Raw genomic sequence first — 24,749 nt, 5'->3', positions numbered from 1 at the left:
TAATATAGCTCGCAGCAATATTAACGATAAGTCACAATGGTCCTTAAAACACGCCAGTCAGACCACTTCCTTATCTAACCTGCAGTTTCTACATAGTAAAGCAACTATGAGGCAATGCCCTAGTAGGGCAACATATGATACACGTCCGACTATGATTTCATACAGAGGAATATGTGTTTTGCCTTAATGTAACCTAGAGTTTATGCGCATGTAAACCGATGTCACATGGGATTACCGCCCTTTCAACCACAGCCACATTCTTTTCACTACACCACTACACTCTCTCTACGGCAAATGTTTAGACCTACTATACTTCACCTACTCAATATCCACAATCCAGTGTTCAGTCAGACAATTGCACCAAAAAGCAATAAAGGATATTAAAGACATGTCACTATAGAGTCACTTAACCACACGCACACTTTATTACTCACGAAATTCACTCTGATATTGAACATGTCACGATTACACTAAGTCACCATAAGCATGTCCACCAACCTTCGGCATTTACAATAAGAACCTCTTGCAAATGCACCTTTTTATCTCCTTCACACAGTGTTTCCCCCCATGTGAACGGTGTGTAGGTTGGGCTGGGGAAAACCCAGTGATTAATCAGGGTGGCAGATAACCTCCACAATCTGTCACCTCGCCCTTGGATTTTGTTAGCCACGAAAGACAACAAGAACAAGCCTGTTGGCTTTGCCAATGCAAGTTGGGCCCGTTAATTCCTACGGGATGTTCAAAGCCACGGTATTTTTCGATCATCCTGTTGACTGGGACTGCAATTATGTGGCTGTTTTCAATCACTCCAAACAAAAGTAAGCTAATGTACGTAAACAGACTATGCAGGTGTGTATGCACAATTCAGATATTTCATATGCACTACGTCTCGCTCCTCGCACACGTGACGCTTGCTTAGGAAGTACTCTACCCAAGCCCGACAGTGGTCTGTCAACAAGACACCTGAATAAGAGCACTTGAAGATCCGTTCAATGCCTCCCACTAAAGGCAGAACCCATGACAAGTGGAGCAATGGCGCGCGCCCTGGGGGGTGTTTTAAGAGCGGCTGAGAGCCAGCCTTCATTTACCCAATTAATCTTCATCTTAGTCACGTTATGGACAAACATGGCGCTGCAGTGTGAGAACAAATACTTCACTGACTGTACGGCGATTGTTACAAAGATAGGGAAACATTGTTAGGTGATAGAAAACTGCAGACTTCATTTATGATAATCTACGTTGAAAAAAACTGTCATATCGGTGTGGGCTCAACATCCTGTGATTGTGATCAAATCCCTTATCTTCTCGTGTCTAACCCCAAACAAGTTAAACTAGCACTGCGAAGCATGCACCAATCAATCTTAATAGTTTTACCTCATTTAAATCCTTCAAAGACATTGCTGTTAATTTATCTTACTCGTCTGCCTACTAGACGATCCCTATAAAAAACGAGTTTGCCGTTTTAACAAATAAATCGAAGTTAATTTTACCTCGTATGCTCAGAACACAAGACACTTATCACTAGAACAGACTCAGACAGCGCGCATGACCTATTGCATTTACACCCACACAGAGCCCCACATACAGAGCCACCCACACAGAGCCACAGACACACACACATTTGGGTGATTAGCCGCGCTTTTTGAACCTTGATCGATTTAATAATGATGGTTTATATTTCAGTAAACAAACTTTTCTGTCTAACCTGTATAAAAGAACAAAAATACAAACTAATCCCTTTTATGAGAAATAAAGCTTTTGAATCTTAATCAAACCACTCATTGACCAAACATTAAATGTTAGTTAGCAATGTAATCAGATTGTGCTCCATTCTAACACAGTGGCAAAGATTTGTCGACCAAAGAAAGAAATATTCAGAGAAATTGTAGTTCCACTTAGTAAATCTTTACGTGGAGCTGGTTATAAAATGTTCTAGAGATTTGCAGGCTCGCATAACTGTAACTCGCTGCAACTCGGGTACCCTGCTACTGTTGTAAAGCGCTCTGAAGCCTTCGGATCATGTCCACGCTATATAAAAATTGCAAAATTACAAATAAATACCCGGTAGAGCGCCCTGCTTATTCCAACTTGGGCCACATAAACATGTGGCACTGGACACAAACCGTTTCTCGAATGCTGCTCCCTTCCCTACATGTACCTGGAACAATCTCCATTAACCCTTGCTGCACCTGAAATTACACATTCTGTGATCACCGCTTCCCCACACCAGGCACACTTTTGTTTACTATCTCACCACCACATTCATGTAGTACTGGCCTCCGACCCTCGCTCATGCTAATGTACCTGGCAGCGCCTCGGTTTTAAGCTGTCTTCCTCGCCTGTGGCATTGAAGAACAAACGTTTCTGCAGATCTAAAAGCCTAGCCAACTGTACCTGAAGAATTCCCCTACTGCATGGGACCGCTAAATATTAGCACTGTCCCAGGACATTAGACCCCCACATTACCTGATAAAACCCCTCCCCATATTGTTGAGACCCTCTCCTCCCGTAACTGTAGCCATGACATGGCCCTTGACCCCCATGGCCGCCGTCCAGGGCTGTCGAAAAGCCACGTTTCATGCCAGGAAGGCAGAAACTCCGATCAGTGTCCCCATCGACGCATAGGCAATGCGCACCCAGAGGCGCCGGCTGAGCGCCAAAGGGAAGAACAGAGGAAACAGGCAGACTTTCCAAAGCACTTACTGGCGCTGACAGCTAGGGCACTGTAATAACCGACTTTTTCCGGCCCTTTTTAGAGGGAGGATGATGGAGAATGACTCCAGCCTATTACCCTTATAGTATAGGGATCAGGACTATAAGTAGGACCTATCCATGAGGCACAGTAGTGCATTTTCGTACCCTTTTCTTTAGATCAGGGCTTATGAACTTAAGCTAGGGGATAGATATATAAGTATTAGTGATGATCCATCCTTATGCAAGAGTGTTAGTATATCTTCCATGGAGTTATGCGTATTTTGGGCCTTGTAGGCCTTAAACGGGACAGACTCCATCTTGCCTTCTGCCCGGTAGCTTGAGAGGCTTTCTAGGTCAAGTGTAATGTTTTAGTTTCAAGGTGTTGTTCGCTTGGAGAGCACCGGTTCAGGCTGGCCCTTATCGAAAGACTGTATTTTTCTCCACTCCGAAGACACAACTTCAGGCCGGCCGGCTGAGAACGTGTCCTTGGTACGGGGAGGTACAAGAATTTGGTGGGCGGCAGGTTACTGGCCGTAACTTTCCATGAAGGGACAGGTTTTGATATTAGCGAAAGTGTTAGGTGATGAGTCAGTTAGTTCGTAGGCGGCAGCTAGCCGTTAGCATCTATGCTATTAATTATTTCCGAGGCGGACAGTCGCCATTTTGAAGTCCGAGAAATATTCTAAAACCGAAACTCTCTGAGAAAGACTGAAGGAGAAATAGCGCGGAGCGCACAGAGACAGATAGCGAGAGAGACGGTAGCTAATAGCGAGCAAGGTTCCAGTGACTTGGAGGGAAACAGAGGAGGTTGAGCCTAGCGGTGCAGACGTGTACCTGTGACGGCTGAGGTGTGACTCCGAGACGAGCCAAGACACAGAGACGAGAAGGGAACCTAGATGACTACCGAGCCCCGACTTCATATTAACCAGGTGACCTCCGCCCTTTCCCATATTGAGCGCGCATTCTAACCTTTTGCCTTTTCTTTGCAGAATATATATTGCATAGTATTGTGTTATGTTTATTGCAAATAAATACCCCATTTCTTAGTGAACCGACATGTGCCTTGTATTCTTGTTCAATCGGGGTAACTTCACCTTCTAGTCAGACATTGTTTGCATGAACGGATGTGACTCCCGATCAGGTAAGGAATGAATGAAAAATGAGGGAGGAAGGGAACGTTTGATGCCAAGAGCAGAAGGTAGGTAGATATATATATATATATATATCTCAATTCGGAAAGTCGTACTGATTTCTATTATTGTAGTTTTATCCCGAGTAGACAAATGAGAGATTTCCTCCCTAAGTATTCATAGGAAAGTGATCGTCGTTAGTACACGGCGTTAATGAGAGCACCGGGGGGGGACACGGTGCATAGGTTCGCCGGATTGTGAACCGTGTGTAAATGAGAGCACCGGGGGGGACATGGTGTATAGGTTCGCCAGATTGTGAACCGTGTGTAAATGAGAGCACTGGGGTTGCAGACCCATGTGTGTAGACACGCCGGATTGTGTGTCGAGTGAGCACTGATAATAATCAGTGTGTAAGGGTATATAATCAGATCTGCCCCAGGGTAGATTAGTCTGGGCCTAAGTGGCCGCGAGACTAGTCGGTATCAATAGGATATTGTAGAAAACCTATGCATGTTTATTGCTATTTCCCCATCCTTAGGTACGAGATGTACATACATATATGTCCATACCCATTGTAAATACGTTCTAAGGTGAGAGGTGATTACGTTCCGGCTGGGTTAGAGGGGCCCCTAGGGGCTGATTCCATCTAAGCAGAAAATCCGGTCGTTACATCTGGCGTCACAAACTGTTTACGAAGCCTGTGTGCGCTGTATTGTTTTCATCTTGTTGGTTTGCGCTCGGCTCGTACGTGTTTTCTTTGTTGATAATTGTGTATATAATTTTTGTGTGTCAAAATGTTTTCGAAAAAAAAAAAATCGGGCTCTGTTTTCAAATTGCCTATTCAAATTCCCGGCTGGGAATCTACGCCTTACGAAGCCTTGGCCCATGAGTGGGCCGATTCTACTGGTTTGAGCGAGAATTGGACTTCTTGTTTGGAGCAGGCGGAGCCTGCTGATGTGGTTTCTTGCTTGCAAAAAGCTCCAGTAGTGAAAGGTGATGAGCTTCCTATTTTAGGTCGCAGAGGTTGGATTATGCTGCATGCATACAGAATTCTTCATGAGAGGTTTGTTCAGCTGCGAAAGCAGTGTGTGGATATGGAAGGACAGGTTGTTGAATTGCAGAACGCGCACACTCTTTTGCGCTGTCAAAATAAATTGCTTGCCGACAAACTTGAGACTTATCAAACTATAGCCGAAAGGGCTGCAGTTCGCATTGCGAGATATAAATACAAACACCGTCGTGGTCGTGTATCTACACGGAAAGTGCGTCTGGTCGTGGCGAAAGCCGGTCTGGATTGGAACCCTGATGAGTGGGATGGTAACATCTGGGATTCTAATGGTTCTGACTCCTCGGCTGAGGAGGGTGATAAGCGCGAGTCTTCTCGCTCCGGACGTGACTGTAAATCTGCTTCTTGTGACAAAGTCGACATGTCTGGCGACCGTGGTCGCTCTTCCCGTCCTGATGACGTATCTCATCCTGATTGTTCTTCTAAATCTAAGGATAGGGCTTCTTCGGGGGCTCTTCCGGAGGTTTCTGCTCATCCTGTGTTTCGTCGCAAATTGCAACAAGCTCCTGGTAATCCGGGTGGTGTTGCTCTGGATAGTATTGAAGATTTTACTCAACAGGAGGTTAGTGACATTTTACAACGATTTCGACAACGACCCGGTGAGGCTTTGCTTACGTGGATGGTGCGCCTTTATGAACTGGGCGCTGCCAGTATCATGCTCGATGCTGTTGATTGTTTACGGTTTTGCTCTTTGAGTTCCGACTCTCCCATACAAGATCATTTTCGAAACTATAATGGTGCTGGCCAGATTAGTTTGCTCCAGCTTGCGTCTGATGGCTGTAACCATAAATACCCTACTGAATCTGATTGGCCTGTCAATGACAAGCCGTGGTACACTTTGCGTGATGCGTCGCAACGTTTGAAGGAGGAAGTGATGAAGACCGCGATTTTTCTCAGTACTTCTGACAGGTTGTTGGACGGTCTTGTAACATCTTCTGTACGCAATCGCATTATCCGTTCTTCCCCTGTTGCCTACAAGCAGGTTATGATGACTTTATTGATTAATCAGACTGGCAATCCTTTGTCTACGGTGCTTGAATCTGTTCGTCAGCTTGGTGAGCTGGGTGAATGGTTTAAACCTGAGAGACCATCTCGACCTGAGGGTCGTACTGCTGGGGATTATAAGTTCTCTAGACGTGATATGTTTCTTGCACTTTTGGCTGATGGTGTGAAAAGGGAGGACATTGACGGCGAGCCTAATAATCGCTTGTGGGAGATATTCCGTGAGCGTGGTTTGGATCGGAAGGAGGGTGCCCGTCGTGTGCGAAAGAATGATTGTGGCAGTGGTTCTGATGACAGTGGTGATGAGAGGCGCCGTGTGGATTCTGATCGCCGTGGTGACCGGCGTTTTGACCGTGATGTGTCCCCTCGTCGTGACAATGTGAGAGAGGGGGAAAAAGAAAGGGGGAGAGATCATGTTTCCATCCGATATAGAGAGGAGAGAGATTATTCCCCTGAGCTGAGGAGAAGGGAGGATCGTCACAGGCTTGCTGATCGTAATTCACAGTACTATGAAAATGACAAAAATCCATTTCGTAATGGAGATGGACATGAACAGGACATTTTGATACCCAAGAAACATGAGAGTATTTATCCTGATTTGTCTTGGTTGACAGAACGCAGTAAAAATGACTAGGAAACAGGTCAAGCTCCAGTACGAAGGTGGGCTCACAGAGACAACAGACCCTATGTAGATATTGAGATTTTTTGGAAACATCGTAATATCCAAAGGGCCCGAGCATTAGTGGATACAGGAGCGGAGGCCACTTTAATTCATGGTAAAGCAAAGAAATTTAAAGGACAATTCTTCACAATTACTGGTTTAGGTGGAAAAGAGACCCCCGCAGTGCAAACTACACTAGAGATGAAAATTGGTAGGATCCCCCGTAAAGAATATTCTGTGTTAGTCGTACCACTTTTGGAGTATATAATTGGAATTGATATTTTGAAAGGAATGACTTTGCATTTGGATGATGGTTGTTATCAATTTGGAACCAAGCATTACATTTCGTCCAGACCCGTACGGGTTGGCCGTTTACGAATGCCCCCCATTAAAATTCCTCAAGCTACGAAAGTAGTTTCTCAGAAACAATATCGTATCCCAGGTGGCCATGAAGAGATCAGTGCCACAATTCAGGATTTGGTTGATGCAGGAGTTATAACTCCGGTCACTTCTGCTTGGAATAATCCCGTTTGGCCCGTGCGCAAGAGTGATAATTCTTGGCGCATGACTGTTGATTATCGAGAATTGAACAAACACACACCTCGTTTGACTGTTGCTGTACCAGACATTGTTACTTTGATTCAGAGAATCCAGAAGCATCCAGGTACATGGTATGCGTCCATTGATATTGCTAATGCTTTCTTTTCGATTCCAATTGCCCCCGAGTGTCAGGAACAATTCAGTTTTACCTGGAATGGACGTCAAATGACGTTTAGGAGTCTTCCTCAAGGTTATGTGCATAGTCCTACGATCTGTCACCGGCTGGTGGCGGAACATTTGTCTGAGGTGCCCGTACATCCACAAATACAGGTGTGTCATTATATTGATGACATTTTGATCCAAGGTGAGACGCAAGATCAGGTCCAATCTCCTTTAGATCAGATTCTTGACTGTTTACGAGCAAAAGGTTGGGAAATCAATCCTGATAAATTACAAGGCCCATCCCAAAATGTTAAATTTATAGGCATTAACTGGCATGAAGGTCACAGAGAGGTGATCCCACAGGTGAAGCGGAAAATTTTAGATTTTGCGGTTCCAAGGAATAGAAAAGAGGCTCAGAGTTTCATTGGTTTGTTTGGTTTTTGGCGTCAGCATATTCTCCATTTGAGTCAGATTTTGGCTCCCTTACATCGAGTCACTCGTAAAAAGAATGCGTTTGAATGGGGTGAACTACAACAGAATGCATTTAATTTGGCGAAAGAAGCCATTCAGTACGCCTTGGATTTGTGGCCTGTGGGCGAGGGTGATGTGGATCTGAATGTGTCTGTGGAAGGTCCGTATGCCAATTGGAGTCTATGGCAAAAGCAGGGCAGACAAAAAGTGCCATTAGGTTTTTGGACTAAAAAGTTACCTGAAGCTGGTGAGCGTTATACACCTTTTGAAAAACAGTTGCTTGCATGTTAGTGGGCTCTGGTGGATACCGAGCAATTGACCCTAGGTCATGCTGTGATTTTGAGACCTGAAATTCCTATCATGCAGTGGGTTTTGAGTTTGCCAAAATCCCATCGGATTGGACATGCTCAAGAGGAGAGTGTGATTAAATGGAAATGGTACATTCAGGACAGGGCACGTGTGGGTCCGAAAGGTGTGGCAGTGTTGCATGAGCGAGTGGCGCAGGCGCCATCGAATGAAACTGGAAGTGATTGTTCTGTACCTGTAGTACAGGAATCTCCTGTCAAGTGGGGTAAATCATTCGATGATCTGTCCGCGGAGGATAGAAAACATGTGTGGTTTACGGATGGTTCAGCGAGGTTCATTGGTGAGAAACGGCATTGGAAAGCAGTGTCCTATAATCCGATTACGCAGAAATTATGGAGTACAACTGGTGATGGAAAAAGTAGACAATATGCTGAATTGTATGCAGTTTACCAAGTTTTGAAACAGGAACTACCTGGCACATGTCATATTTTCACTGATTCCTGGTCCACTGCTAATGGACTGGCGGTATGGTTACCAACATGGCATTCTCATAATTGGGAATTGCATTCAAAAGAACTGTGGGGAAAAGAACTATGGCAAGAAATTTGGGAATTTGCTTCCACAGAGTACTGTGACAATCTTTCACGTAGATGCTCACACCCCGATAGACTCCCTTGACAAATTCTTTCATAATATTGCAGATGAAGTCTAAAATTTCTGAGGCAGTGGTGGACATGCAAGATTCTGATTTGGCGGGATTGGCGAAATGAGCCCACCAGAAAGCGGGACACTTTGGAGAGAGAGCCACTAGCAGGTGGGCTGCCGACCGAGGAATTCATATTCCTTTAAATTTGATTAAAGATGTCATTCTGCATTGTCCCATTTGCCAGCATTCTAGAAAGAGAAAAGTGCCTCATATTGTTCAAGGCCATTTACATCGAGGAAAGTTGCCCGCTCAAATTTGGCAAATTGATTATATTGGCCCGCTCCCTATGAGCAGAAATTGTCAGTATATTTGTACCGCTGTTGATACCTATGGTGGCCTTCTAGTCGCTTTCCCTTGTAAAATGCTACCCAAATCAATACCATTAAAACATTGGAACTACTCATTTTATATTATGGTGTTCCATTTCAAATTCAATCTGATAACGCATCCCACTTCCGTGGAAGATTGGTGCAGGAATTCTGTGTGGAAAATAACATTGAATGGGTGTTTCACATTCCATATTATCCACAGGCTTCGGGATCGATTGAGAGAATGAATGGTTTGCTAAAGGAACAATTACGAAAGTTAACGGATGAACATTACAAACACTGGAGGGACTTTTTACTCCAGGCATTATTGATTTTGAACAATCGTCCCTTGTTGCATGCTGAATCTCCTTTAATGAGTTTGTTTCCTCCAACTGTTGATGCGAAACCGAATACCCTTGTTAATACTGTCATGTACTGGGAAATTACCCCCGGAGCTTTGGCTCCATGCAGAGCAACCCCAGCCGGTAGCTTTGGATGGATTGCCCCTAGATCGGGCCTTGCCTTAAAAGGTATTCAAGTTCTTGGAGGAGTGATTGACAGCGATTATCAGGGAGAGATTAAGGTCCTTCTGCTTAATAGCAGTGAGGTTGATTTATCATTTAAAAAGTCTGACCGTGTTGCTCAATTGCTGATTATGCCTGTCTTCTGTGGTGAGATTAAGAAAGGCACTGCCCCGACTTTGCTAACGATACGTGGCCAAAAGGGCTTCGGCTCCTCCGATAACCCCGGTGCTAAGATATGGGATATCGCCTAAACATCCCCCTGAACAGGCTGAAGTTATTGCGACCGGTCATGACAACACCATTTTGGTGATGAAGCCAGGGAAAGATAGCTGGGAAGCTGTCCCAGCTGACAAATGTTACTTACGAGAATGATTAAGGCCTGTGTTTGTATTCTTTCAGATCATTCTCTGGACTGCTGCTGCAGGATGTGCCGGCGTTGGACTCCTTTTGGTCTGCTACGCCGGGAGAGGAGAGAACCCACCGACTTCTGCTGATTGGAGAACCAGAGTTCCTCGTTCCTTCGCTGCGTGGGACTCCTCGTCCAACTTCTGGATTACTCTTGCGAAAAGAGTTACTAACTCTCCACATTTTTGCCTCACTCCCATGAGGTCTGTGACTGATATTCTGGCGACCTGTTTGGTTGCTGTCCCTGCTTCTACTGAGACTTTGCGACATATTTTCAATATTTCCAGTGCCCGACCAAATATTATTCTGGGCGATTTTTTGGCTCACGAATTTTGTCCTTTGTGTACGGTCTTGTCTGAATCTATTTCCCCAATTAATTCCCAAATCACTACCTATAATATTTCACAGGGTGATTTATGCTTCATTCTGACATGTGATCCCAAGGCCATCACAGAATGTCTTAAATTAAAATTGCAGGCTGCTACTTCTTTTTCAGCTCATCAACGAGTGTTGTGTTTACAAAGACTTCCAAGTTCGTGCCTTTCTGTTAAGAACAATATGACATGTAAACGTATATTGGTTGCTCCTAGTCATTATCGTGCAATGTTACTACCTGCTGGATGGCTGTTCTCCTGCGGGACTACCTCCTGGCCCTATATTCCCACTAATATTTCTGGAGGTCCATGTGCTATCACTAGATTAAGCTTGTTAATGTTTTCATCGCACCCTGGTTCCCATTCCCGTGTAGTACGAGACTCTATGATGTTACATGAAGACTGTGATTCCTCCGTGCATCTGTATTCTAAATCTGAATACCTTAGTTTAGCTATTTCTATTATTGGTGTCCCGGCTTTAGCCGTTTATAACGCTAAAACAATTGGCAAGATGGCCTGCTGGATGGTTAAATCCATTAATCAGACTTCTACTGTATTATCTGACTTATTATTAGATGCCCAGGGTGAACGTCGAGCTATTTTGCAAAATCGCGCTGCGATTGATTATCTCCTGTTAAAACATGGACATGAATGTTCTGACTTTGAAGGTCTTTGCTGTTTCAACTTATCCGACCACTCTAAGTCTATCCAGGCCCATATTGACAAACTCCACCATTTGACTGCAGAAGTTAGACAACATATTGGATCAGGGCTGGTTTGATTGGCTCTTTAATTGGTTACCTGACTTACATTCTTTACGACAGATTCTAGGGGGTATTATGATTTCTGTTTGTGTTTTAGTGGCTATTTGCTGCTTTATTCAGTGCATTCCTTCTCTACTCCAATATTGTAGAATTAGCGGGAGACATAGATCAGTTAATTTTGTTTCTTATTATTCTTCTACTGATGTTAGTTCTATGTAGAACATGGCTAATAGACTGGAGTCAAGGGTGAAATGTAATAACCGACTTTTTCCGGCCCTTTTTAGAGGGAGGATGATGGAGAATGACTCCAGCCTATCCATGAGGCACAGTAGTGCATTTTCGTACCCTTTTCTTTAGATCAGGGCTTATGAACTTAAGCTAGGGGATAGATATATAAGTGTTAGTGATGATCCATCCTTTTGCAAGAGTGTTAGTATATCTTCCATGGAGTTATGCGTATTTTGGGCCTTGTAGGCCTTAAACGGGACAGACTCCATCCTGCCTTCTGCCCGGTAGCTTGAGAAGCTTTCTAGGTCAAGTGTAATGTTTTAGTTTCAAGGTGTTGTTCGCTTGGAGAGAACCGGTTCAGGCTGGCCCTTATCGAAAGACTGTATTTTTCTCCACTCCGAAGACACAACTTCAGGCCGGCCGGCTGGGAACGTGTCCTTGGTACGGGGAGGTACAAGAATTTGGTGGGCGGCAGGTTACTGGCCGTAACTTTCCATAAAGGGACAGGTTTTGATATTAGCGAAAGTGTTAGGTGATGAGTCAGTTAGTAGGCGGCAGCTAGCCGTTAGCATCTATGCTATTAATTATTTCCGAGGCGGACAGTCGCCATTTTGAAGTCCGAGAAATATTCTAAAACCGAGACTCTCTGAGAAAGACTGAAGGAGAAATAGCGCGGAGCGCACAGAGACAGAGAGCGAGAGAGACGGTAGCTAATAGCGAGCAAGGTTCCAGTGACTTGGAGGGAAACAGAGGAGGTTGAGCCTAGCGGTGCAGACGTGTACCTGTGACGGCTGAGGTGTGACTCCGAGACGAGCCAAGACACGGAGACGAGAAGGGAACCTAGATGACTACCGAGCCCCGACTTCATATTAACCAGGTGACCTCCGCCCTTTCCCATATTGAGCGCGCATTCTAACCTTTTCCCTTTTCTTTGCAGAATATATATTGCATAGTATTGTGTTATGTTTATTGCAAATAAATACCCCACTTCTTAGTGAACCGACATGTGCCTTGTATTCTTGTTCAATCGGGGTAACCTCACCTTCTAGTCAGACATTGTTTGCATGAACGGATGTGACTCCCGATCAGGTAAGGAATGAATGAACAATGAGGGAGGAAGGGAACGTTTGATGCCAAGAGCAGAAGGTACATATATATATATATATATCAATTCGGAAAGTCGTACTGATTTCTATTATTGTAGTTTTATCCAGAGTAGACAAATGAGAGATTTCCTCCCTAAGTATTCATAGGAAAGTGATCGTCGTTAGTACACGGCGTTAATGAGAGCACCGGGGGGACACGGTGCATAGGTTCGCCGGATTGTGAACCGTGTGTAAATGAGAGCACCGGGGGGGACACGGTGTATAGGTTCGCCAGATTGTGAACCGTGTGTAAATGAGAGCACTGGGGCTGCAGACCCATGTGTGTAGACACGCTGGATTGTGTGTCGAGTGAGCACTGATAATAATCAGTGTGTAAGGATATATAATCAGATCTGCCCCAGGGTAGATAAGTCTGGGCCTAAGTGGCCGCGAGACTAGTCGGTATCAATAGGATATTGTAGAAAACCTATGCATGTTTATTGCTATTTCCCCATCCTTAGGTACGAGATGTACATACATATATATATATATGTCCATACCCATTGTAAATACGTTCTAAGGTGGGAGGTGATTACGTTCCGGCTGGGTTAGAGGGGCCCCTAGGGGCTGATTCCATCTAAGCAGAAAATCCGGTCGTTACAGGCACACAAGGGGGCGGGGTAGTCAGGGACACCGAAGAGGGACTAGGGCGGGTACACAGGGGAAGGGTATGGGCAAAGACACTAAGGACGGACTATAAATATATTGTAAGGGGGAAGAGTTGATGCTAGATACAGAAGGACAAGAGAGGAGACAAAAACTGAAGATGCCAGTTTGTTTTAAAGTGAAGACTGACTATCGCTGTTGGATTGACCCTGAATGGATTTCAGTCCAACTTTAAGTTTCAACAAGTGCAGCGCCCCATCTACAGTTTGTTTGAAAAATAAAGCAACGTTTGCGGTTCAGAGGTCCACTCACACCCCTGGGGCAGTGTAAATACTGCACAAGTGATTGCTAGCCCTTATCCAAAGTGTTTTGGGCACCTTCACAGAGGACACAGACAGACACGAACAGCGGGAGGGGGCGGGAGGGGGATTTTTTGGGTGGTTAACACTTTTCTACACGTTCTTAATAGGAGCAATATTTAATTAAATTAGGATTTTTGTTCTCTCAAAAATCCGGGCGACATGGGTTTTTCGAGAGGAGTTAAAGCTTAACGGAATGGCCGACCACTTTTTTATTTCCATGATTGAGACAGTGACACCATTACAAATGGGGCAGAGCTGAAAAACTGACGCAATTCCCGGAACAGAACAGCCACGGCTTGTGCAAGGCTGGTGCAAGAGCTTGTATAGGGCGTGTTCTACGAATGTAGACAGTATTGCGCAGACACTGTAAACATTGACGGTTCAAACCTCCCGCAAGTTTACTATATCCATTTAATTAATTTATGTATCCTACTAGCGGACAGACACGAACAGCGGGAGGGGGCGGAACGGCGGGAGGGAGGACAGCGGGAGCCACAACAGAACAGCCACGGCTTGTGCAAGGCTAAGAAACTAGCGTGGCGTGCACAATCCCAGTCGGAAGTCAGGCAGGCCGGGGGCGGGACGTCAAGACACACCGGAAGCCCAGGCTGGAGCCTACCCAGCACTGGGACGTGTGGGCAGGAGGAGAAGGGCGGGTGGCGCTAGCGGGGCTCCCGTGAGGTGAGAGCCCCGCACCGAAGGAAGAGACCGCCGCCGCCTGCAACGAGCCCTCGCATGGAGAGCTGGAGACGAGTACCGGTGAGTGGGAGCCTTTGCTGAGCTGCGAGGGCGGGGGGCATGTGTGTGCGCGTGCGGCGGGGGGCTCTGTATGTGTGTGAGCGTGAGTGTCTTGGAGTCTGTGTGTATGCGTGTGTGTATGTGTCTGTGTGTGTTTAAAAGAGGCCGATGACTGTGGGGGGGGGGGGGGGGGGTGTGAGCGAGCGTCTGTGTGTGTATGCGCAAGCACGTTGCTGAGAATGTGGACGGAGCAGACGTGCGCGTTCGCGCAGGCAAATCCAGCAGCAGAAGCACGTGCCACCCTCCTGTCCCTAATTCCCCCGAGACGGACGGCTATATGTCTCTAGCTGGACGCATCCTTCGGATGCTACTCCAGCGAGACCTAAAAAGGATAGGAGAGGTAGCACAGTCTCGTTTCTTTCTGAGTGGTATTCTAGGAAAGTCTGCTATTGGCAGAGGCCTTTTCTTTTTTGTGTGCAGTCACCTTGCCAGTTGCTGGGTCAATATACAGCTTTGACTGGTCCTCTGTGGAGGGGTCTGGGAGAATAAGCTCTTCCTCCACAGTTAATGTTAATGTTAATATGGATTTATTAAGCGCTCGTACGCCAGGGGGCTTCATGGCGCTGTAGGAAGGAACGTAGCGCGTCGGTCACAGTAGAAATGAAGCAGCTCAGCAATGCGCCTGAGAGAAGAGCCAGGTTTTCAGGGAGTATCTAAAACGGAGGATATTGTTGCTCAGTTTTAGTTGAAGGGGGAGAGAGTTCCAGAAGGCAGCTGGAAGATGGTCAAAACAGCTGCCTCCGAGGCGCTTCCTCTTGTAAGAAGGGACGATCAGAAGGGATTTGTGGATGGACCGGAGATTGCGGGAAGGGTTGTATCTCTTGAATAAATCTCTAATGAATAGAGGGCCAGAGAAATGCAGAGACTTGAATAGGATGCACTCGGGTTTAAAAGCTACACGCTGCTCGACAGGCAGCCAGTGTAGCTGTTTCAGGCGAAGTCTAACAGACTGCCTCTTAGAGAGATTCAGAAGAAGTCTGGCTGCCTGATTCTGAACCAACTGGAGGCGCTTTAGCTCTCCAGTTTGAAGCCCAAAATAGAGGCTGTTGGAAAAATCTAGTCTGGACAGGACCAGGGAGATGACAATCTGTGTAAGGGCAGTCGGAGAGAAGAAGCAGGCAATTTTCCTAAATTTTCTTCAGCTGGAAAAAGCTAGATGACACAACTGCTCCTACCTGTTTTTTTAGGGAGAGGTCCTCGCTGATAAAGATTCCCAAGCTCTTAACCGAGGATGACTTAGATGGAGGGGCTCCCATGCTAGAAGGCCAAAAGCTGGGGTTCCAACTAAGTGCACTCTGTCCAGGCAAGACCAGTTCGGTCTTGCCTGGGTTAAGCTTCAAATGATTGCAGTTCATCCAGCTCAGAATGTGGGACATGGTGTTTTGGAATTCTACCACTGAGTCCTTGCCTTTGGTGCCGTAGCCTTTGGTTTGCCAGATTTTGGGTCTGTAGGTTTATTGGGTTCGACCGCTTTTGGTGGTTGGATGGGTTTTTGATGTTTGACACTTCGGTTCAGCTGGCTTTACCACCTTTTTTCCGACCGAGTGGTTTGGTTGGTTCGACAGTCTTTTTAGGTGTATGTGGTTTTGGCTCGATGCCTTTTTTCGGTTCGAGGGGCTTCGGCTCGACCGATTTGTTTTTGACCACAGTAGGTTTCACTTTCGGTTCGACGTTGGGCGTCGGCCTTTTACTTTAGTCGACAGTGTTTTTCCCTTTGTCGATATTTGAGGCTGGTTTGCTTGATTCAACGTGCTTTTGCGTCAATGGACGTGTTTGGGCCGAGAGGTGGACTCGACAGGTTTTGTCTTCGATGTCGACTCGACGGTCTTTGGCTTCGAAGGTTGTGTTGGGACTACGGCCTTCGGCTTGAGGACCTTTTGCTTAACTACTTTTGGATCGACGACATTTGGTCCGAAGACGGTGTTGTCGAAAAGTTTTGGTTTCAATGGAACCGGTGCCGTATTGCGTGTCTCAGAGAACTTTTCGAATATGTTCTTAGCCGGGCGGTAAGAGGCTGTAGAACGAAAATGTTGATCTTGGCTAAGGCCCACTGGCGATGCCTCGACCCGAGTCTCTGATATTGGTGTAGTGTCTATATGGGGCGGTGTACTCACGGTTCGCCCCTAGTCATCGGAGTCGTCTTCAACAGCTAAGATGTCGTCTTGATCGTATTCCTAGAGATCGACGATTTCTTCGTCCTCTTCGAAGTAATTTTCGGAGTCGTGCTCAGAGTATTGTTGTAGGTCTTGACCCGATTCTTCGGCGCTACCTAGTTCTTCCTCATCGTCGAAGATGTTATCTGGTTCTGGCGCCGACCTCTGCATTTCTTGCCTTGCTGCCCGTCGATTCCGGATAGTCTTTTTCGACCGGAACTGGGCACAAGCTAGGCAAATATCTTCCTTGTGATCTGGAGATAAGCATCCCGTGTGCAACAAATGCCTATGAGTGTGCGGGAACTTTGAGTTGCACTGCGGGCAGTATTTAAATGGACTTCGTTCCATCGACAGTCGGTCCACGTGGTGTCGAGAAAGCCTCACGGCCCGAATCGACGACCGGAGTGCAATAGATGTTTCTGAAGTGTCTCGGTACCGAGCGCTAAACAATACCGACGGAACCGAAGGCCTTCTGGCCTTACAGAAGAGTTAAATAGAAAAGGAGAGTACCCTGCCTCAGGATATACAGGCCCTAGCTAAGGGGTCCAACAGATATATATGAAGGGGTGATTAACCTAGGGGTTGACACTAGACATCACAATCAAATGGTCAAATCAAATAGACTGTACAGTTCATGTTAGAAAATATATATTTTTTATTGTTTTCTGATAAGGATATTAAAAGATTTTTTTTATAGAAATATATTTTTTTTGGTATATCATTAGTACATATAAGTCATAAATAAGACAAACATAGATATAAAGACAATAACATCAAGAAAGTTCGTCCTACCCTGTAACGGACAATCTTTACACACACAGTATCATTCACTTCAATCCCTACTCACTCTCTCATCTAATACCATACACCATTCATTCTATCATTCATTCTTCTACTCCTTGCAAGTACAGCACATAGGTGGTTAATGTGTTGTATATATCGGGGTGTTAATCCAGGTAGATGGTTTTAGCTACGGGTCCTGATGTATTAAGGACAATAACCGTATTCCTGGAGACATACGCCGACGCGCGTTTCGGTGACAGGCCAGTTAGGCCGCACCTTCGTCAGGGCAGGGGGCAGTATACTGGGACGGGCACAAGGATAAAACTCTGCAAGATAGAGAGCAAAACAAAATTCATTTTACTTTTATGTATATACATGTACTTATTCAAAATACAGTTCTGTGCTAGCAACAAATATTCATCATCATTAATGGGCCACTACATATTTCAGACATTTAGAGAAACTTCCAATATTTCAGCAAACTATTTTGTCCATCTGATAAACATTGGAGCAATGCTCCTACACTTGACCGTTGATCACCATGCAGTGTCAAACCCTCTAGAGACACTCCCTAAGATAGATTCCCTGGTAAGTGGAATCTAGGAGGCATCATGATAGCCTTAACTGTATGGACCATGGAGTACATTTAACACAACAGAAAATCTTCACTTACATGCAGGTCTATAAACTGCTTTTTATCATACATATTCAAACAGTTCATAGTCTCTCTCAGCACTCCTCTTTTGTACACGCATGATTCTATAGTACAACTCAGGGACAATGTCCCGGGACAGCAGATAGTTCAGCTAGTCGTAATATGTCAGTATAGATCCCAGCCAGAGGCAGAAAAGTATTGTATAACCATATCCGCAGCTATTTAGTTGTTCCTAGGCCTTTCAACTCTATATTTTACCTGATTGTGTATTTAGCTCGGTTATTCAAGTATATCAGGCATCAAATGGCGTCATTGGAATACAGGGGCGCCGATGTTGCTGGTATATCAAAGGCCAGACTTCAGGCAGTTCAAATCCTGTGAGGGGGACAGATAAATATCCTCTTATATCAAACTCCTAGGGTACCTCTAAACGACTCAGATTTTAATTATTAGTCCATATCCCTACTAATTTCGGAGCTTATTGCCATAAGGTGTTATAGATGTCTTTAGGTATCCATCTCTATAGAGCTCTTTTATTTTTTAGCAGGATCGGGGCTACCAGATAGAATCTGGCTAGAAAGTATTATTATTTTGCCTAACGAGCATAATACTGTAAGTGTTTGAAATACCTACCAGTAAACCCGAGGTTTTAAGGAACCATTCTGAAACACGCTATCGCTTTATAGAAATAATAATTAACTAAACTTGGCTATGATGCAATATTGATCTAGCTACGCTTTCTTTGATAGGCTCTATTGTTGCCAACTACTGTTTAGAACCTAGATGACCGCCAAAACGTGAAGGGGGAATAAAAATACAACGCTAAGGTGCCGACCAATACTGGTAGGTATTTCAAACACTTACAGTATTATGCTCGTTAGGCAAAATAATAATACTTTCTAGCCAGATTCTATCTGGTAGCCCCGATCCTCCTAAAAAAATAAAAGAGCTCTATAGAGATGGATACCTAAAGACATCTAGAACACCTTATGGCAATAAGCTCCGAGAATAGTAGGGATATGGACTAACAATTAAAATCTGACCCGTTTAGAGGTACCCTAGGAGTTTGATATAAGAGGATATTTATCTGTCCCTCTCACAGGATTTGAACTGCCTGAAGTCTGGCCTTTGATATACCAGCAACATCGGCGCCCCTGTATTCCAATGACGCCATTTGATGCCTGATATACTTGAATAACAGAGCTAAATACACAATCAGGTAAAATATAGAGTTGAAAGGCCTAGGAACAACTAAATAGCTGCGGATATGGTTATACAATACTTTTCTGCCTCTGGCTGGGATCTATACTGACATATTACGACTAGCTGAACTATCTGCTGTCCCGGGACATTGTCCCTGAGTTGTACTATAGAATCATGCGTGTACAAAAGAGAGGAGTGCTGAGAGAGACTATGAACTGTTTGAATATGTATGATAAAAAGCAGTTTATAGACCTGCATGTAAGTGAAGATTTTCTGTTGTGTTAAATGTACTCCATGGTCCATACAGTTAAGGCTATCATGATGCCTCCTAGATTCCACTTACCAGGGAATCTATCTTAGGGAGTGTCTCTAGAGGGTTTGACACTGCATGGCGATCAACGGTCAAGTGTAGGAGCATTGCTCCAATGTTTATCAGATGGACAAAATAGTTTGCTGAAATATTGGAAGTTTCTCTAAATGTCTGAAATATGTAGTGGCCCATTAATGATGATGAATATTTGTTGCTAGCACAGAACTGTATTTTGAATAAGTACATGTATATACATAAAAGTAAAATGAATTTTGTTTTGCTCTCTATCTTGCAGAGTTTTATCCTTGTGCCCGTCCCAGTATACTGCCCCCTGCCCTGACGAAGGTGCGGCCTAACTGGCCTGTCACCGAAACGCGCGTCGGCGTATGTCTCCAGGAATACGGTTATTGTCCTTAATACATCAGGACCCGTAGCTAAAACCATCTACCTGGATTAACACCCCGATATATACAACACATTAACCACCTATGTGCTGTACTTGCAAGGAGTAGAAGAATGAATGATAGAATGAATGGTGTATGGTATTAGATGAGAGAGTGAGTAGGGATTGAAGTGAATGATACTGTGTGTGTAAAGATTGGCCGTTACTGGGTAGGACGAACTTTCTTGATGTTATTGTCTTTATATCTATGTTTGTCTTATTTATGACTTATATGTACTAATGATATACCAAAAAAAATATATTTCTATAAAAAAAAATCTTTTAATATCCTTGTTATCAGAAAACAATAAAAAATATATATTTTCTAACATGAACTGTACAGTCTATTTGATTTGACCATTTGATTGTGATGTCTAGTGTCAACCCCTAGGTTAATCACCCCTTCATATATATCTGTTGGACCCCTTAGCTAGGGCCTGTATATCCTGAGGCAGGGTACTCTCCTTTTCTATTTAAATTGGTTTTTCCCCCCTACTACCTGCCCATATCCTAAAGCTACCCACGGGGAACCCCCTTCTTTGTCTACTTACAGAAGAGTTAGTCAATTCCAAACTTGGAGTGTAGGAAAGTACATCCGAACCCAATTGCGGAAAAAAACAATCTGAGGATGGAGAGGATGCCCATGAGCACTGTAGTCCAAGGGAGGAGCCACCTATCTCGTGATACTTCGAAGACTCTTCCAGGACAACAACATGCAATCATCCGGACCCAACACTAGGCGGCTATCTATGCACAGATATGAATTCAGCAGCCCACATGCCTCGAACATAGGTGGCCTGATTCGAAAAGCCAGGTCTGGAGTTCTCTTCCGAATTCTGCAAGGGAGGGATATGCGCAAAGGTGGAAGGGCAAGTCGTTCCAGACTTTCGCGGCACAGCATCTGCTGAGGCGGACGTGAGTATTCCCAAGCATTCTCCGATTAAACTCTCTCCCCGGCGCCACGCCCACCTGCTAAAGACTGCCCTACAGCGCCAGGTAGCCGCTTGGCCACAGAGCGCTTTATAAATACTTTCAAAATTCAGATTATGTGTGGGGGGGGAGGGGGCACAAAGGGCACAGGAGGTGGAGCGCAGGTGTCTGGCAGGTTGGTGGAAGTTCATGCGGTGGTTGATGTAGGCAGGTCTCTAGTCATGTAGAGCTATGAAGACATGTGATAAGATCATTTAACACCAAGAAGAGTTGCCACTTCAAGCTCCTAAGTATGCCCCCTTGCTTTCATTTAGCAAATCAGTAACTACACATCCTGTAGTATGAACGTCCAGTTAAAATATCTTCATATTGACGGCCAAAGCCACAACAATGGTCTATTACAATATCCATTTCTTTGTAAACCCTGCGAAAGAGTGTCAATCTACAGAGGTAAAGTCTTCAAAGGAAATTGAAAATGTCTAGATCCTGCTCCCACTCCTAGTATAATGAGGGTTGACCCATAGAGTCATTGGTTGTGGAGCTGAATCAGAGGATATGCTGATCGTGCAGTGTGCTGCCTCCTCAGTTTATCTACCTTGAGACCTCTTTGTAAAGGGGGGGGGGGGATATAGGAAACCAGGTACTTACCAGGACAAGAGAGTGCAGCCTCTAACACTGTCAGAGTCCACACTCCATTTGATTAATTCCACCACTGCAGTGCTACAGGAATGGAGACAAGCAGAAACCTCTGGGGTAGTGTATATAACACTGAAAGCTCAAGTAAGGCCATCTTTAGAGAAACTTAATGGAGAAACCCACAATGCCAGTCAAAAGGGGAGGCCCACACGGACTTCGGAATCAGATAAGAGTTTCTGACTAACAGGGAAAGAGGGAGGCCTGGCAAAGTATTAAAGGAGACAGAAGCAGTAGAAAATCAGATATAACTACAACCAATTGGAGTACAGTCATGACCCAAAGTGGTGGGGCCAAGTGGGAAACATCCTACTGCCAAACAGGACAGCCTATGGTTAGGATAAGCACATTTCCAAATTGCTCTACTAAAACTCTGAAACACTGAGTGGTGCGAGAAAGGATGCAAGACAGCCTCCTTTAGTTTACCACTGGGTATTCTTACCCATCAGAAACTGTAGCTTATACTATGGTCATTAGGAATGCCACATTGGATTCTTATACACAAACTCCGGTCAATGGATACTGTGAATCCAACAAGGAGAGAGCATCCAGGGCAAATCGACCAGAAGCTTACCAGGACATAGAGGAATTTTTAAACGTACCTCCCAGTAGTAATTTTAGAAAAGACCAGACTGTTGGGAAATCCAGTTCCATCAATTATCAAGCACACAGATGGCGCTTGTCACTTTATGAATTATGGCTTCTGAAGAAATCATTTTTTGGTGAAGAGGTTGAGCTTCAAGTTCTATATCATGAGTAGCTAATGCTCCTGGGTTCGTAGGGAATTTCAGTCACTGTAATCTGATTTAATGGTGGTGACTGTTGTCGCCACCAACATTAACTTTGTCTCGAGAATAACAGTCCCTAAAACCATGTCACTCATATTATAGCACCCATTACTTAATCTTGCTGGGTACTCCTTTCTTAGTAAACAAGAGTTAAGCAATTGTTTCAAAAGCAAGTCCTATATGGTAGGTCTTGCTCTTTTTAGGATGGACTTTCGTGCCATTGAACTGGGGATGCTCATGTGAAGTCTCAAACCTTGATGCATGGCCATTTTAAACCTTATGTTGCACTAATCAGTCTTTTGTAATTAGCTGCCACTCAGAGACCAAACAGAAAAGACCACCAACATGGCTTGGGAGAGCATGCACTAATTCTAGGATTGTCCCAGGAGGTGTGTTTGTGGGTATTGTTGGCCTCTGTGCACAACGATAATGCAAGTACACAGAGGGCCCAGTAGCACATGAGCTAGGCTCGTGGTCTGAAGGGTGCATCGTGTGTACTCCCCTTTTTTTGAGTAAGACTACTGTCACTTCAACAGAATGTTGAAGACTGACCGACCGTGGGGGCAGGAATTGGTTATACCGGAAGGACTGCCCATATTTACTGTGATCTGCAAAGGACACATAGCTCATGTGCCAAACTGTCTGAGTGTCGCCTACATTCGGGTCATTCACTGTATTAAATGTCAATGGGCCATAAGACGGGGGAAATGTACTTGTGGATTCCACAAATTGACAGGCAATTCAGAGTGGATGCCTTAATTGAGATTAAGAATCATCTAAGGCCCAGTAGGAGGAAGGCAAAGGATCAGTTAAAGTGGATCAATAATGCAACTGAGTGGAGGCAGAAGATTAAGTTGAGTGCACATTGAGGGACTCTCCAGTCCTTAGGGCCTACCACCAGATATCTAGTGGTGGAAGACATTTGGAACATGGCATAGGCTAGTTAGGGCTTACAAGGCTATCTGAATACATTTGCTGAAATCTGGCTAATGTAACCGTCCGCCTCTACTCCAGAAAAAAATACAGTGGCAAAAATTGATGAAAGCATTAGTGTACTTTAAACAAGCTAGAGTAGATACTGCTCATAAATGTAAGTAAACATTAAAACACACAAACATAAGTAACGTGACAATCACTTTAGAACTTGCTTACCTTTCTGCACTTTATAATATGATATGGGAACCTGCAGGCCCTGATTTGATGATTAGCATCATATGGACATTGAATCAGTTGTTCCTTATCATAGGAATCCACTGGAAAGAAACAGAAGGAAAGAAATAATGGAAAGAAGAAAAGCGGAACAATAGTTTCACTGTTAATCTAATTCTTCAACAGACCTGCTTCTTCCCAAGCAACCAGTCTCATTCGTCCTTCCACATTATCAGTGTTACGGCCTGCTTACATGAACTTCATAACCACCATAATATATTGAGCTACCAATACCAAATAAAAGAAGTAGTTTGGAATTGACCAATCTTAAAATCTTCACTACAATCAAAACCCACGAACTACATCCAGGTGCTAAATCTCAATCCATGTTCAATACACAGGGATTCATTAGTTTAAAAGTGTACATGTTTAGGGGCACATGACCTTGATAATGGTCTAGTGATTTATTTTGGACCAGGTCTTTTATCACAGGTTATATTTAGGCGCATAATCTGCGCAGAAAAGAGCAGTGTATAATGGTGACCTAGAGGTAGTGTTTACAGTAACAAGTTAATCAGTAACAGTGAACTGAATATGGACACTGGTCAATACAATACCAAGATGTCAAGGCAAGTAGTTACAACTACATTGAAGAACAGATTGTAGAAGGTGGTTATGGAGAGGTCTGGTATTTCAGGGAGAAAGGAGGCAGTCAGTAAAAAGGATAGTTTTTAATTCTTTATTGAAGGCCTTGTCGAATAAGCTAGTCTAGGGGATGCAAAGAGAGAAAGCCAACTTCATGTGATTTTAGCTAAGCCAACTTCAAGTGATTTTAGCTACTGTATCACATAACAGTGCATCAAAATACTAAAGATACAGATTCAATGTGTGCTCTATCATGTATTCAAACATGCACAAATCGATCATGATGTTGAGTGAAGGTATATGTAATACCATCGTTCACAAACGTTTAAGGTTTTTATATATGCTGTTAAAAAAAAAAAAAAAATCCTACAATAGTAGTCTTGTTTAGGTTCAACTTTAGGCTCTTCTTTCAGTTCAACTGGACGCCAATTTATTTTCTTCTTCGAAAGCCGAACATTTGGTGGAACAGCAGTTTCCCTTGGTTTGGGTTTATCCTGGAAGTGAAAAGAAAAAAATGAAAAAAAAGTAACCTCAGCTGCAAATCTCTAAGTTGCTGACCAAGCCGAACAGGATATTTGTCATTACTGTTTCTATTACCTCAACACACCAATCAACTCACATTACTTAGTCAAAGTTTTTTTTAATTCAAATTAACATCAATTTCTTTCATTTACTGAGAAATATAGCCAAAAATACCTAAATTCAATTACAATTATGTAGTATTAAGTACATTATTTGGTAGTACA

At 44.2% G+C, this 24,749-nt stretch overlaps 1 protein-coding gene across 3 annotated transcripts in view; it reads right to left on the bottom strand.

The window, feature by feature from the left end:
- Window positions 1–24,749, bottom strand: part of LOC147748976 (gametocyte-specific factor 1-like) — a 657,206-nt gene that overhangs the window by 560,452 nt on the left and 72,005 nt on the right. For all 3 annotated transcript variants that reach the window (XM_086964771.1, XM_086964760.1, XM_086964780.1), the window contains exons 3-4: window positions 24,374–24,497; window positions 23,362–23,462 (exon numbers count right to left, since the gene is read on the bottom strand). In XM_086964771.1, coding sequence (XP_086820897.1) covers window positions 23,362–23,462; window positions 24,374–24,497 — 225 coding nt within the window. The remainder of the gene's footprint in view (window positions 1–23,361; window positions 23,463–24,373; window positions 24,498–24,749) is intronic.

This window comes from Lissotriton vulgaris, chromosome 1_1 (assembly GCF_964263255.1).
Source record: "Lissotriton vulgaris chromosome 1_1, aLisVul1.2, whole genome shotgun sequence".
Taxonomy (NCBI): domain Eukaryota; kingdom Metazoa; phylum Chordata; class Amphibia; order Caudata; family Salamandridae; genus Lissotriton; species Lissotriton vulgaris.
This window is presented reverse-complemented; position numbering and strand designations above follow the sequence as displayed.